The sequence below is a fragment of the Somniosus microcephalus genome, chromosome 4, assembly GCF_052327205.1.
Source record: "Somniosus microcephalus isolate GS21.2 chromosome 4, FLI_Smic_1.0, whole genome shotgun sequence".
In the NCBI taxonomy this organism is placed as follows: domain Eukaryota; kingdom Metazoa; phylum Chordata; class Chondrichthyes; order Squaliformes; family Somniosidae; genus Somniosus; species Somniosus microcephalus.
This window is the reverse complement of record NC_140990.1, coordinates 257,600,994-257,615,567: the sequence shown is the minus strand read 5'-3', so window position 1 is coordinate 257,615,567 and position 14,574 is coordinate 257,600,994. Positions and strand designations below refer to the sequence as shown.

Sequence of the window (14,574 nt, the reverse complement as noted above, 5' to 3'; positions counted from 1 at the left end):
TGCAGATGGAGGTTGAAGAAGAGTCACGCCAATACCTCACGATCAACACGCATCGAGGTTTGTACCGGTACAATAGGCTGGTTTTTGGAGTGGCATCGGCTCCAGCAATTTGGCAGAGGGCCATGGAGCAGGTATTACAGGGAATTCCAGGCACACAATGTTACCTGGACGATATTCTGATTACAGGTGATGGTGATGAAGAACACCTCGCAAACTTGGAACTGGTGCTCAACAGACTGAAAGAGTATGGACTTAGAGTTAATCGGCAGAAATGTGAGTTCTTCCAGATGCGGATCTCGTACTGTGGTCATGTCATTGACCGGGAGGGGCTTCATAAGTCTCCTGACAAGATAGAGGCAGTTGTAAAGGCTCCCGCTCCGGATAATGTCTCTCAGTTGAGGTCGTTTCTAGGATTGATTAACTATTACCATAAATTTCTACCAAATCTATCCACGGTACTGCAACCGCTAAACGCTCTTTTACAGAAGGGGGTACCATGGGAATGGAGCGAAAACTGTAAGAAGGCATTTCGCAAAAGCAAAGAATTGATCACCTCAGAGGAAGTGTTGGCTCACTTCAACCCGACACTGCCTATTCGGTTGGCTTGTGATGCTTCTCCATATGGTATTGGGGCAGTACTCTCACACAAGTTGCCAAATGGCACGGAAAGGCCAGTCGCGTTTGCATCCAGATCATTGACCTCCGCTGAGCGCAACTATGCGCAGATCGATAGGGAGGCTCTCAGCCTTGTATGGGGAGTGAAGAAGTTTAATCATTACCTGCAGGGCCAAAAATTCACACTTCTGACAGACCATCAGCCGTTGGTATCCATTTTTAACCCTAAGAAGGGTGTTTCAGTGATGACAGCACAGCGTCTCCAGAGATGGTCCCTTTTCCTAGGGGCACATCAATATCAAATAGAATTCAAAGGTACGAAGCAGCATGGCAATGCTGATGGGCTGTCGCGCCTGCCACTACCTGAAGAAGAAGAAACGACGAAGGTTGACCCTGTTGAGTTATTTCATTCGAACATCATCGAGTGTTTACCAGTCACCAATGCAAGTATTGAAAGAGAAACCAGGAACGACCCGACACTGTCCAGAGTCTACGAGGTGACAGTGAAAGGATGGCCAACACGTGGTGATCCTCTGTTACCGGCATTCTCGGCAAGGCGAGACCAGCTGTCCGTCTGCCATGGTACTTTGATGTACGGGACAAGAGTGATTATTCCTCCCAAGTTAAGGGAAAGAGTTCTAAAAGAACTGCATGAAGGTCATCTGGGGGGAGTTAAGATGAAAAGTCTTGCTAGGGCTTATGTATGGTGGCCGGGTATTGACCAACAGATAGAAGAGTTGATGAAAAGCTGCGCTGGGTGCCAAAAAGTGCAAAATGCACCTCCGATCGCACCACTACACCCATGGGAATGGCCTTCAGCCCCATGGCAACGTGTACATATTGACTTTGCTGGTCCATTCATGGACTCCATGTTCCTAATTGCGGTGGACGCACATTCCAAATGGCCAGAAGTGATCAAGATGAATACCACTACTTCAGAAAAGACAATTGCGGTGTTAAGAACAATATTCGCAAGGAACGGATTGCCAGAACAGATCTGTTCGGACAACGGACCACAGTTCGTGTCGGAAGAATTCCAAAAATTCTTAAAGAAGAATGGGGTGAAACATTATACCTCTGCCCCATATCATCCGGCAACAAACGGGTTGGCCGAGAGATTTGTCCAAACATTCAAAAAGGCAATAAAGGCCATGAACGATGATCAGATTCCGCTACAGCACAAGGTGGACAATTTCCTAATGGCATATCGAAACGCCGCTCATGCAGTGACTAACCAAAGTCCTGCCATGATGTTTTATAACAGGAGGTTGCGGTCCAGGTTGGACTTGTTAAAACCAAATGTGCGGAGGGAAGTGGAAAACAAACAGTTCCGGCATATTAACAAGACCACTCGAAGTTTCGACGTAGGACAACCACTGTTGGCAAGGGGCTATGGAAACGAAAAATGGCAGTCCGGAACAATTCGGGCCAGACAAGGACCTCTGATGTACACAGTAGATATTGGTAACAATGTGATAAGGCGTCATGCGGATCAACTGGTAGAATCGAGAGCAAGGGTCGAACCCATGGTTGCGACAGAGACAACTGTGGAAGACGTTAATGAACCTGAAGCATCTACCTCGGCAGGGAATGTACCTGATGATGATAACACCCAATGCATGGGAGACCAACTAGAGGAGTCACCTCAGCAACAGGAATCAGAGACCACTGAAAGGCGTTATCCAAACCGAATCAGAAGGCCTCCTGAGATACTGAACCTTTGAACTGTTTATACCTGAAGTTATATATGTTATTATGTTATGTTAAATGGGGATATGACTGTTAAGCTAAAAAGGGAGGATTGTGGTGTATGTAACCTGTTCCACCTTAAGAGAACTTAAGCCTGTTCCACCTTAAGAGATGTACTACTTTCTCTGGCTGCTGTATACGTAATACCGGTGGTGACCACCGGTATATAAGCACTGTGTAGTAATATTGTATTTAGTATAGTCCTGACCTCCAACCAGTAAAGACCTGTTGAACTTTAATCTTGTAGTCTGTGTTAGTAATTACAACTAGAACACACAGACTTAACAATTAGGAGCAAACTTAAAGTTGACTTGGATATTTCAGATTGATTAAGATGCCTAATGTAATGGGCAGAAGTTATACAAGACAGCATGGTTGTATGTTAGTGCACACTTGAAAATTGCTATCCATTTATTTTATGTGCTTGAGGTTTGCTGACTTTCTGTAATTTTATGAATATCTGCCTCAGGAAAAATCAGGAATTTGGTTGAAGATTCTTGTGCTGATCCTTACTCAACTGGGATTGGGTGCTATGAACAAACACTTCAAAGTGCACAGACTTAACTTTTCTTAGAAATAATCTGGAAACCATTAAAGGGAGATTGAACACAAGGGTTATCTGTTTTGTCCCAAGGGTTTTTTTTATTGTGTCTCAAGCTGTTGTTTAATCTGTAATAGGCAGCTTTCTGCTGATAGAAGCATCTACTGTTTTGGAATCTGTAGTGAGGCTGCAAAAATGAGGAGCTAGCATTTCTTGAGGAGCTGAATTCTGTTAATTTTCACTAGCCAGGAGTTAGCATTGTAACTGATTATTTTATGGCATGTATGATGCATTAGAGTGCACAACTATATTTATCTCAACTTGATGTTCACTTGGTCCACGCTTATGTCAATATGGATCAAGCATTAGGAAGCTTAGGGTTTCCAGAATTAAAAGAAAGAAAATAAGTCCCAGTATTGGCTCCAGATGTGGAATGCAGATACAGATCGGGCTCAAAATTCACGCCTAAATGAAGTTATTCAACAATGATATAAGTCTGATAGAAATATAAAAGTCAAAGGAAATAATTCTATCTTTATTCATATGGAAGCTACTTTATTCTGATCATTGTTTGATTACTGCACTCTGTAATCTCAAAATTTACAGTGGTGGATGAAGTTGTCTTTTTTTTCCCAATTAAAGCATCAATGTGTGCAAGATGGATAAATAGAGAGATTTCAAAGTCAAAACATGAAGAGCAGGAAAGACAATTTTCTGAAAAATAGCTCCAAAAATGTTCATACTTTGAAATATGAGCTCTACAGATGCCACTGCTTTTCCAGAATTATTCATCACTAAACACACGTAGTTTCCGGCATCCTCTGCCCGTGCAGCTCGGATTTCCAAAAAGTGAATCCCAGACTTCTCAAACATATTGAAATGATCACTTTGCTGCAACTCTGCATCACCCTAGGGGAAAGAATAGAATAGGAAGTGTATTTTTTTTATTAATCAAACAATTATTTCTTCTTTCTAAAAGTACTTTTTAAAAATCTATGCAAATAGCGTTTTAATCCCATTGTTACCCTCCTACGGTGCAAACTTGGGATTACTTCAATACTTCTTGATTTAGCCAGTTTTCATTCTTGCTATTCTCAGCCTCAGTGGTGTTGTACACTACGGGCCTGTTCTTCAGTTAGGCTTCTCAATAAAAAATAACTAATAGTCAAGTGGTGAATTTACTTGCTTCACAACAATTCTGTGGTCACCTGCTCTGCATCCAGAGTTGCCTGCAATGTGTTGCACTGGATTCTGTCATTTATTCTGTGGACATAATCATTTCTACTGTCCTCTTCCTTAATTTCAAATGATCATTATTACAATGCACACAGTTTCAGTAACACCATGGGAATAATCTATAACTAACTGCAGAGAAGATTTTCATTCCTGCCAATAGAGGCCTTGTTCTACAAGGAACATTCATTAAAGTTTAATGTCTTGATAAATACAAATTTGTGTGTCATCCTATTTTACATTGGCGTGTTACTGGTACTTTTTCATCTATGAGAACAGCCTCTTTATTCACTAATGTTTGCTGCATAAATGAATTCTGGATCTTTCACACTCATGAACTAATTCCAGTAATGTCCACTATCCTAAATATCTTGGTCAGGTTGCTCATGAAGCACCTTTCCTAGGGATGAGAAAACACTTGCACAATGAAGTTCCCTCTGTGGAAAATGTGCCTTCTGTCAACTGAGCATAGCTGTGGGGTCATCCATCTATCCAGCTGAATAAACTATGTGGAAGCAAGAGATTTTGTGAAGATATTTAAAGCAATTAAACACAATTAAAGATTAAATCAACTTTATACTCTGGTTTCATTTATAAATTTTCTAGAAACACATTATGCATTTCTTCCAACTCGAAGTATATAACACAGGCAATTCAATTTAAAATCAACAAGCTGAAACAGAATACTGATACACTGCTCATTTAAACAGGCATGTTTTGCTTGGATTAGAATTTCTGTATAGCAGGACTGAAGAGGAAAGGTAGTCTTGGATAGCAAGCTTGAGTCTCTATTGCATTTGAATTAGTTAAATGGGAAAGGACACGTCGGGGGAGTGCTTTTGATTCAAAAAGTGAAAAAAATAACATCCCTCTTTCGGAGTTACAAAGAGGGATGCAAAGTCCCTGCTAGGCCATTACATGACACCATCTACTGTGAATGTCCTTGTTTGTTCTAAAATAGTTCCTTTGAAAACAACTGGATCCACAATTTCAGAATGACATCAGCATCATAGGATACTATTGGCTAGGGGTGCAGAGTGTCTAGTCGATAGTGTGAGTTGCCTTGATCCAGCTCGAGTTAATTAAAAGTTGCTGTCCTGTTGTTTTTGATGGAGCCATTGCTGACATTCAACCTTGTGCCTTCCTGGCCTTTGTCCAGCTCAGAAGATTGGTGTTTAAAGTTAAACATTTATGTGCAGATATGTTTTTCTCCAAAAAACTACTTGAACAGAAAGTGCTCTCCCCTCTCAGACTTTCCTTCTCCTTTAAATGTCTTTGTAAACTTCACGATAGTCTGCATTTGACCAGAATTAACCAAGGTTTCAAATTAATTACAAAAAATGAGTTCGATTTTCTGTTTCCAGATTCCGTGCAAAAGTTGGATTAACATTCATTTCAATTAATAATGTGTGATAAATATGAAAAACAATTCCAGGCAATTTTGGTGGAAAAGTCCTTGGCCCCAATTTCATCTCTGGGTGGGTTTTGGGCAGGTGGGTAGCGAGGGTAGTGCCTAACTCACCCACTACAGAAAATTTGAGGCCCAGGCTATTTTAACTCCCAGGCCTCATTTTAATTTGACTGCCATGTTTCCCACTGGATTTGCTAATGTAACGGGAAACCCACCCAATTTAGGGGCACAATTTCCTCCTCACCTGCAAAGGCCTATTTAAAGTCGGAATTCACCTCTTAAAGTGAGGTTGCATTCTCTTTTGGCTGATTATTTTGTTGGATTGATGGAGGAAGTAACTGCTGAATGATGAGCCGCACGTAAGCCCCAAAGTTATCTGAAGCCTTCCTGGAAGTTCTCATAGAAGAATTGAGGGTGGGAGAAAAGTTCTGTTTCCAGCGAGTGGGAGGAGGATCCATAAACATGAGGACACCAGGCCTGGAGAGAGATGGCTGAGATTATCAGCTCCAGGAGCATCACCCCCAGGACCTTGGCCCAGTGCAGGAAGGGCTTCTATGACCTGATAAGAGTAGCAAGGGGGGCTAGAAATAGGATAAGCCCCGGAAATGGTCGGTGTCAAGGGCCAGCGCTATTTGCCTGCGCCCGTTGAAATTCAAAACGCAAATTTAATGTTGCCTGCTCATTATAATGATTGCAGCGCTGATCTCAGTGCTAAATGCACTGCTGGTTGGCTTAGCGCTCGACGGGGGGACCAATATCAGGCGCAGTCTAATGGCCAGTAATGTTTGGCCTCAGCCCTCTGCACTACTTAAAGGGGAGGTGCTTTGCTGCAGCAGCACCTCATTGTCAGTCAGGCTGACGACATGGCTCAGCAACCCAGAGAGAGATCACAAAGGTTTTCGGATGCTACACTCGAGGCCTTGGTAGCAGAAGTTCAAAGAAGGCGCGATGTACTGTTCCCGCAGGGTAGCAAGAGGCCATCCAAGGTTACCAGTAGAAGGCTTTGGCGGGAGATAGCTACCTCCTTCACGGCCACCAGTGTGGTTCCAAGGACATGGATCCAGTGCCGCAAGAAGTTTGATGACCTCACACGGCAGGTCAAGGTGAGTGAAGGCTTCAGCAAATGACATATCCCACTATCTGCACCACAAGCCTCACACCCCCATCACTCACCTACCAACAATCTCTAGCTATCACCACTCATACCTCACAATCATGGTTTCACTTCACCCTCACAACCTTACCACTGCTACAACACTCATACCCACATCTCACACCTTGCACACACTGAAAGCTATTCAACTATGGCAGTCACATCACCCAAACACATTGCACCACACTCACTGACACACTTCCCTTTCTTTTGCAGGCAAAGGTGGCTTATAACTGCCGGGAACAACAGCAGACAGGAGGCAGCCAAGCCACTGTACAGTCCTTTCCAAGCATTTTCACTCTCCTTTGTAGGAGACACTCTATAACTCTCACTCTTTCTGCAGGACAGAATGGTGCACAACACAAGGGAAAGGAGTAAGACTGAGGGAGGACTAGCCAGCCTCATGAACCTCTTCGAGCTGCAGTGTCAAGCACTGAAAATAAGTAGCCCATCAGAGCTGTCAAAGAAGGAGATCTTGGGGGAAAAATTCGGTATTGCCCCATATGGGGCGCCATTACTGGCGGTGCGCAAAGTTTAGCGCCTGGCGCTAATTATCGCCTCCGACAGCAAACTTGGCTTTTATCGCCCCTGGAGGTGATTGGAGCGCTAAATCAGGCGCTACACACTTCTCTTAAGGCGCTAAGGCCGAGGAGCGAGGCGCTACCTCAGAGGGCGGGCGCAGCGCAGGTGCTGTCAGTTAGCGATTGAACACAGACACACTGGCGCCGGTCAGTTCTTAAAGAGGAGGGTCGATCTTGCTCTGCAGCCACCCCCTGCTCACTGGAGCCTTGAATCTCGGCCTGGGCAGGCCTGTGGCTAAATCTAGCAGCCAGACACTATGGAAAGGGCCAGGGAGTGAGCACAGCGCTTCAGCGAGCGGGATTTGGAGGCTCTGGTTCGCGGGGTGGAGCGCAGAAGATCCATTCTGTACCCAGAGAGTGGCAGGAGGCCTTTGCCACGCGAGTACAGAAGAGTGTGGAGGGAGGTGGCTCAGACAGTGTCCTCAAGCAGCATGGTGCCTAGGACCCATGTGCAATGTAGGAAAAAGTTCAACGACCTCACTCGGGTCGTATGGGTGAGTGCCTTTTATTCAAAACCTCTTCATCCCTCCATCTCAATCTCAGTTTATGGCCAGAGGGTCTTGAAAGCCCCAATGCCCAACACTCATCCAACACCTATGGCCCTTTCATCAAACACACACGCACATTCCACACTTTGCATACAGTAAGGGCTATTCAACCATGGGAGGCATTTCAGGCAAGATCATGGCTGCATACAGTAAGGGTTATTCAACCATGGGAGGCATTTCAGGCAAGATCATGGCTGCACATTTACTCAGATGCCCTCCTTTTTCTTGCAGGCCAAGCTGTCTCATAATAGGAGACAGCAGCAACGGACCGGTGGAGGGCGGCCTCAGCTTCAACCCCTCAGTGAACTTGAGGAGTGCGTCCACAGGATTGTGGCAAGCTGGGTGATTGGTCCCATCGCCACTGGAGACGCCGACCCCATTCTGGACAGCAATGGTAAGGTCATCACCTTTTTGTCCTCTCTCCTTCCACTTGTTCCTCACAACAGCAGCCTTTGACACTTTCAATCCAAATCACTAAATTGCTGCACTCATGCCTCCCTTGCTGCCACCCTGTCCTCACGCTAAAGCCACTCTTGTACCTCCCTGCTTTCAGATGGTGATTCACCAGGTGAGGAGACGGGCCTTCAAGCTACCAGTGAGAGTGAAGCTGAAGGAGAGGAGGAAGAGGAAGCCGGACCATCAGCGCCACCCTCTACCGAGGCAGCCCATGCCCACACTGGGGACACGCCTTCCCTGGAGGGAAGCAGGGGGGAATGGTCTAATGAGGGTGAAGCTCCAGGACCCAGTGGGCTGTAGCAATGCAAGGGGTGTAGGGAAGCTCGGGGGCCTTCTCCCCAGAGGGAGAGTATGGCCTCGAGTCCTGCTGCACTGGACGCAGACGAGGAGCGGGTCCTCGCTGAAATGAGCGCCCAGGCGGAGCAAAGGCACACTGAGCTCATGGCTGCAGCGGCAAGGATGCCCGAATCCTTTGAATCACTGGCAAGGAGTGTGGAGCACTTCGCTGTAGCACAGGCGGCTGCCACACAAACGCTAAGTGCTGCAATGCAGTCAGTGGCTGGTCTCATGCAGACGCAGATTGAGGCCATGCGAGCACTGACTGCTGCCACCCTTGCTGGATCAGGCAGATTTCCCCGGGGCTCTCACCGCGCCGCAGCAGGCCAGCAATCTGTGCTCCATCAGATTGCTCCGGATGCTGAAGTGCCAGTGTGTCGGTCGAGCAGGGAGTTGCTGTCCTCTCTCAAGATGACAGCATTCCTGCTGCCACCACTGGCACTTCTCCACTGCAGTTGCCACCACCTGTAGGACAGACTGCTGCCACCCATGCAGAGTTGGTGCAGTCAGCAGCCGGGCCCTCCAGGCCCAGAGCTGGATCAGGCCATCCCTCAAGGGCACCTGCAGTCTCAGTTTCTGACACTCAGCAGCCTTCCCCCAGCTTTGCTCCAGCCACTGGGGTCCCATTACGGAGGAGCTGCAGGGTGGGAAGGGGGTAATTTCGCAAGGGAAGCAGATCACCCTCGAAGGGCAAAAAGTAGGAGGTGTGCCAAAATGTTTTTCATTGTTTTATTGAAGGCCGAGGTTCGTGGTCAAATTTTTGTTACTGTTTTGGACATTGTCTCCAGGTTGTGAGAGCCAGTTATATGAATGATGCTTTTTTTTGTGTTTCTTTCTATTACTTTGTCATGCGGAAATGAGACACACAGAGTTTGTGAAATAAAGAAGTGTCTGTATTCAAAATGTACATGTTTGGTCTTTGCACTCATTGTTGCCTTGACCGGCTTAGGGGTTACGGGATGGTTTCATTCAGGTTGTTTGAATGGCAGAAGCCATTCCCTCAGAGGGGGCCTAGAAGCGACTTGCTATGAGCCTTTGACGGACGGCCCTTCCACTTTGTGCCTCCCTCCCGCCTTGGTGCTGCTGATGATCATCCTCCTCATCTTCCTCCTCCTCCTCCTCTGCTGGTGCTCCAATGTCTGGTGGCATTGGCTGGGTCCTGAGGATTGCAAGGTTATGCAGCATGCAGCACACAACAACGAAGTGGGAGACTCGTTCAGGCGAGTACTGCAGGGCTCCTCCAGAATGGTCCAGACAGCGGAACCGTTGCTTGAGCACGCCGATTGTATGCTCAACAATGTTCCTGGTAGCTTGATGGCTCTTGTTGTATCGTAGCTCAGCAGGGGTGCTGGGCGAACGGAGCGGTGTCATCAGCCAGGTCCACAGAGGATATCCCTTGTCTCCGAGAAGCCAACCTCCTGGGTGATGCGGTGCCTGGAAAAGGTCTACCACAGAAGTCTGGCGCAGGATGAAGGCATCGTGGCTGCTGCCTGGAAAGTGGGCATTGACAGCGAGTATCAGCTGTCTGTGGTCACAGACCAACTGGACGTTTAAGGAATGGAAGCCCTTTCGGTTGCGGAAATCCTCGGCATTCTCTTGCGGCGCTCGCAAAGCCACATGCATGCAGTCAATGGCGCCCTGCACCATGGGGAAGCCCGCTATCATCGCAAAGCCTGTTGCGCGTTCTTGCTGCTTGTCCGGGGTCATGGGGAAAGAGATGTACTCTCATCTCCTTTTAAAGAGGGCATTTGTTACCTGACGGATGCAGCAATGCACCGCGAACTGGGAGATATTGGTGATGTCCCCAGTAGCTGATTGAAATGAGCCGGTGGCATAAAAGTAGAGAGCCACTGTTATCTTCACTGCCACTGACAGAGACGTCCTGCTCCTCAGTTGAGGCTGCAGATCTGGCTGAAGCAGGTGGCAGAGCTCAGTGACCACCTCCTTGCTGAATCGCAGCCTTCGCAAACACTGCTCCTCAGACATATTAATGTAGGAGAACTGTTGGCGAAAAACCCTGGGAGGGTAAGGTCTCCTGTACCGAGGCCTGTTGGCCCTCCTCCATCTAGCCATGATTGCCACTCTCTCTCTGCGTCTCTGTGCCCTCCAAATGTGATGGAGAAGGACGACGTTCCCATCCATTGCAGCCCCCATAGTATCTGGACAATCAAAGTTATGAAGGTCAAAAAGCAAAGTACCTGCAAATTTATGTCAGAAGCCAAAACTACCTCAGACAGCGTTGACTCAATGCAGATGTCTCTCTTTCTCTCTTTGTCTCTCTCCAAATCTCTCTCGCTCTCAGAATGAGTGGTGCAAAAATGGCTACCACACAAAAGCCAGGAAGAGGCCCTCTTTAAATAGCGCCCCCCCAGCCCTACAGCGACTGGGAAGCGTTCCACTCAACCTGTCGTTGGTAGCGCCAGGCAGAAAGGAGGGGGGCGCCACTGAATTTCCAGTCCGGGGCGCCCCAAGGGCGTTGCACTCTCGAATGACATCAAGATCTGCGTGCGCAGGAGATCGGGCGGTATTGTTTAGCGTCGCCGCAAAATGTCCGGTCAATTTCGCGAGTGGCGCAGATATCACCGTGCCCGGGCGCTAGTTGGTTTGTGCCCCACTTAGTGCCCTCTTAAGGCGCTACCAACTGAATTTTTCCCCCCTTGTGTCCAGGGGCTTATCTGAAAAGGGTCTCTGAGTATTACTTACCCCACTCATGAACTTCAGAAAAACACTCAATCAGGCATCTTGACATCAAGTTGCATTGTGATACCGGTCATCTGCTACAGTCCTGTCTTTCAATGACATCCTAGCCCTTGTCACTTTTCTGATTCTTCTAGGTCATTCTCAGCAGCTGCAGCTGATAGAAGAAGAGAACTCGGGGGAGAAGAATCCTTCTGAAGTGGCACCATCATGCATTGCATCAATCCCAAGCTCCAGCACAAAGGCTGGCATCCTGACTCAGTTAGAGAATGAGTTAGAGGGGCCTGCACATGGTGAAGTACTAGTGAACAGCAGCAGGTATTGGTGGCAGGGACAGCCTAGTAAACAGCTCGCTGAAGGGTGAGGTTCTCTCCCAGATCTGCTGAGAAGGACAGAGATGAGGACTTCAGGGGTTCAGCTACAGGAAGTAAACTGCTTGCTTCACACAAGTATTTATATCAGGTATTGGAAGGTCTGCCATGGAGTTTCAGCACCATAAATGAAAGTATGGAGGAGTTCGCTTCCAGCCTGTGTGGTGCTATCTCCCAGGGTATCAGCACTCTTCAGTCTACCTTGGAGAGTGCGGCCACCTCCAGGGATGCTGCAGCAGGGCCCTCACAACATGAGCCAATGTTCACAACCTTTTCAGCTTTGGTGGAAGCTCAAATAGCTGCCAGGCAGGCTCTGGGCTCCAGCTTGGAGGGACAGATGTCCACCTTGGAAAAATTGGTAGACCACATGGATAGGGGCTGACATGAATCAACTGAGCGGCCTGCGGGTGGCACTGTCCAGGGAGAGTATAAATACTCGGGCATGGGCCCAGCTTGCGCAGGACATTCTTAACAGGAACTAGTGAAGGACACAACTAGACGTCCATGTTGTAAAACAGTTGATTAAAGCTTTGTTTAATGCTTAGACCAAGTAACTAGTAGTTTTCTTACGTCAGGGGGTTCACTCATCTTCTGCAGTCTGCTCTGCCACAGATCAGTGGAAATGATGAGCTACACCCCCATGAGAGTGGCAGTGGTGCAATGGGAGCAGCAGGAGTTGCCGCCTCTCAGGATCTCAGTGCGTTTGCTTCCTCGCCACCCACCTCAGCCAAGACACCAGAAAGCCAGATGCCAACAGCCGAAGTATTGCAGTCAGCAGTCGGATCCTCTCAGGCTCGAGCTCCCAGATGTCACAGGCCACGAGCATCTCAAGGATCTCCACATGAGCAACAGCAGTCTTCTTTCAGCTCTGCTGATGCCACTGGGGAGCACCTCACAGGAGTAGTCAAGTTAGTAAACCTGCTTTTAAGAAAAGCACTATAGGTTGGTCACTTGGATCACAGCAATATTGTGCTTGGAATTAAAATGAACACCTTTATCACATTTGGTACTTTGTGGGGGAAAATTTGGTTGATTAGCGTCTCCCGTTAACGCCCTAGGCGCTAACGGGGTACAAAGCAACTAGCGCTCGGGCGCGGTGATGTTTACACCACTCGCGAAATTGACCAGACATTTTGCAGCGGCACTAAACACTGCTGCTACGATCTCCTGCGCCCACAGATTGTGACGTCAGTCGAGCGTGCAACGCCCTGGTAACACCCCGGACCAGATATTGAGTCACGCCCCCTGCCTTTCCGCCTGCCGCTAGCAACGACAGGTAGAGGGGAATGTTTTATAGTCGGGAAGGGACTGGGGGAATCGCTATTTAAAGGCAGCCACTTCCTGTCTTTTTTTATTGGCGACATTTTTGCACCACGCATTCTGAGAGAGAGAGAGAGAGAGAGAGAGACTTCTGGAGAGACTCAACGCTGTGTGAAGGAGTTTTGGGTGCTGAGCAGCACTTTGCGGGTTCATTTTGATTTGACCTTCCTTGCATCGATTTAGAAGAGACTATGGGGGCTGCACTCTGAGCTCTTTCCCTGGGCCTCTCCATTGTTCTTTCCAGCAGATTTGATGTACAGGTCTCTCCAGGCCAAGATTCAAGGCTGCAATGAGCAGGGTGTGGATGGAGAGCAAGATCGACCCTCCCCTTTAAGAACTGGCCGGCGCCAGTGTGTCTGTGTTCCATTGCTGACTGACATCACCTGAGCTTCGCCAGCGCTCTGAGGTAGCGCCTCGCTCCTCGGCGTTAGCGCCTTAAGAGAGGTGTGTAGCGCCTGATTTAGCGCTCCAATCACCTCCAGGGGCGATAGAAGCCAAGTTTGCAGTCGGAGGCGATAATTAGCAGTAGGCGCTAAACTTTGCGTCCGGCCGATAATTGCGCCCCAAACGGGGCGATACCGAATTTCTCCCCCTTGGTCTATAGTTTAATTTCATTACAGCTTGTTAGTCTGCACTGTTAGAATTTCATTGATATGCAGGTCGGGTGAATGGGTTCAATATTTTTTAATGCATAATCAAGGGACTGGTTAAATGATAACAAGGACTGTTGAGACAGCGGGGCTTTTTGTCACTTTTCAGGTAAGGGGATTGAGCAAATTACCGAAAGTGCTACACTATCAACTGCTCCCTGGCCTCTCTAGCTGCAATATGTTGTGCTGCCTCTCCTTTTTGTGGCTATCCCTCGCCTTCATCCACTTCTTCCTCATGATGACGCTTCTTCTTGTTGCTGTGCCTCCTGCAATTCAAATCTTCCTCACATTGCCAGGTTGTGCAGAATACAATATAGGCCAAACAGAGATATTTAATATAAGGAAACAAAAGAATAATACAAAACAGGAGTCTTGCAAAAGATAGCAGAGGATAACTTACAAATTCAGGTCTGCAATACATACTTTTTAGTCGTGTCAGTTGCTCCCTTAAATGATCTGAGCAGCTTATCCTTATGAGAATTGAACAACAACAACTTGTATTTCTATAGCAGCTTTAACATAGTAAAACATCCTAAGGCGCTTCACAGGAGCGTTACAAAACAACATTTGACACCGAGTCACAGAAGGAGAAATTAGGGCAGATGACCAAAAGCTTGATCAGAGAGGTAGGTTTTAAGGAGCATCTTAAAGGAGGAAAGAGAGGTAGTGAGGCAGAGAGATTTAGGGAGGGAATTCCAGAACTTGGGGCCAAAGCAGCGAAAGGCACAGCCACCAAAGGTTGAGCAATTATAATCAGGAATGCTCATGAGGGCAGAATTAGAGGAGCGCAGATACCTCGGAGGGTTGTGGGGCTGAAGGAGATTACAGAGATAGGGAGGGGCGAGGCCATGGAGGGATTTGAAAACAAGGATGAGAATTTTAAAATTGAGGCGTTGCTTAACCAGGAGCCAAT

General features: G+C 47.4%; 1 protein-coding gene and 1 pseudogene across 3 annotated transcripts in view; one reads left to right on the top strand and one right to left on the bottom strand.

Annotated features, from left to right (window-relative positions):
* LOC147120408 (myosin light chain kinase, smooth muscle-like) overlaps window positions 1–14,574 on the bottom strand; it is a 604,168-nt gene that overhangs the window by 365,883 nt on the left and 223,711 nt on the right. For all 3 annotated transcript variants that reach the window (XR_015078189.1, XM_085986292.1, XM_085986291.1), the window contains exon 6: window positions 3,649–3,814. Coding sequence is in view for 2 of the 3 variants with exons in the window: in XM_085986292.1 (XP_085842418.1) it covers window positions 3,649–3,814 (166 nt within the window). In the remaining variant the exon portion in view is untranslated. The remainder of the gene's footprint in view (window positions 1–3,648; window positions 3,815–14,574) is intronic.
* On the top strand, window positions 7,052–12,633 carry LOC147120409 (uncharacterized; annotated as a pseudogene).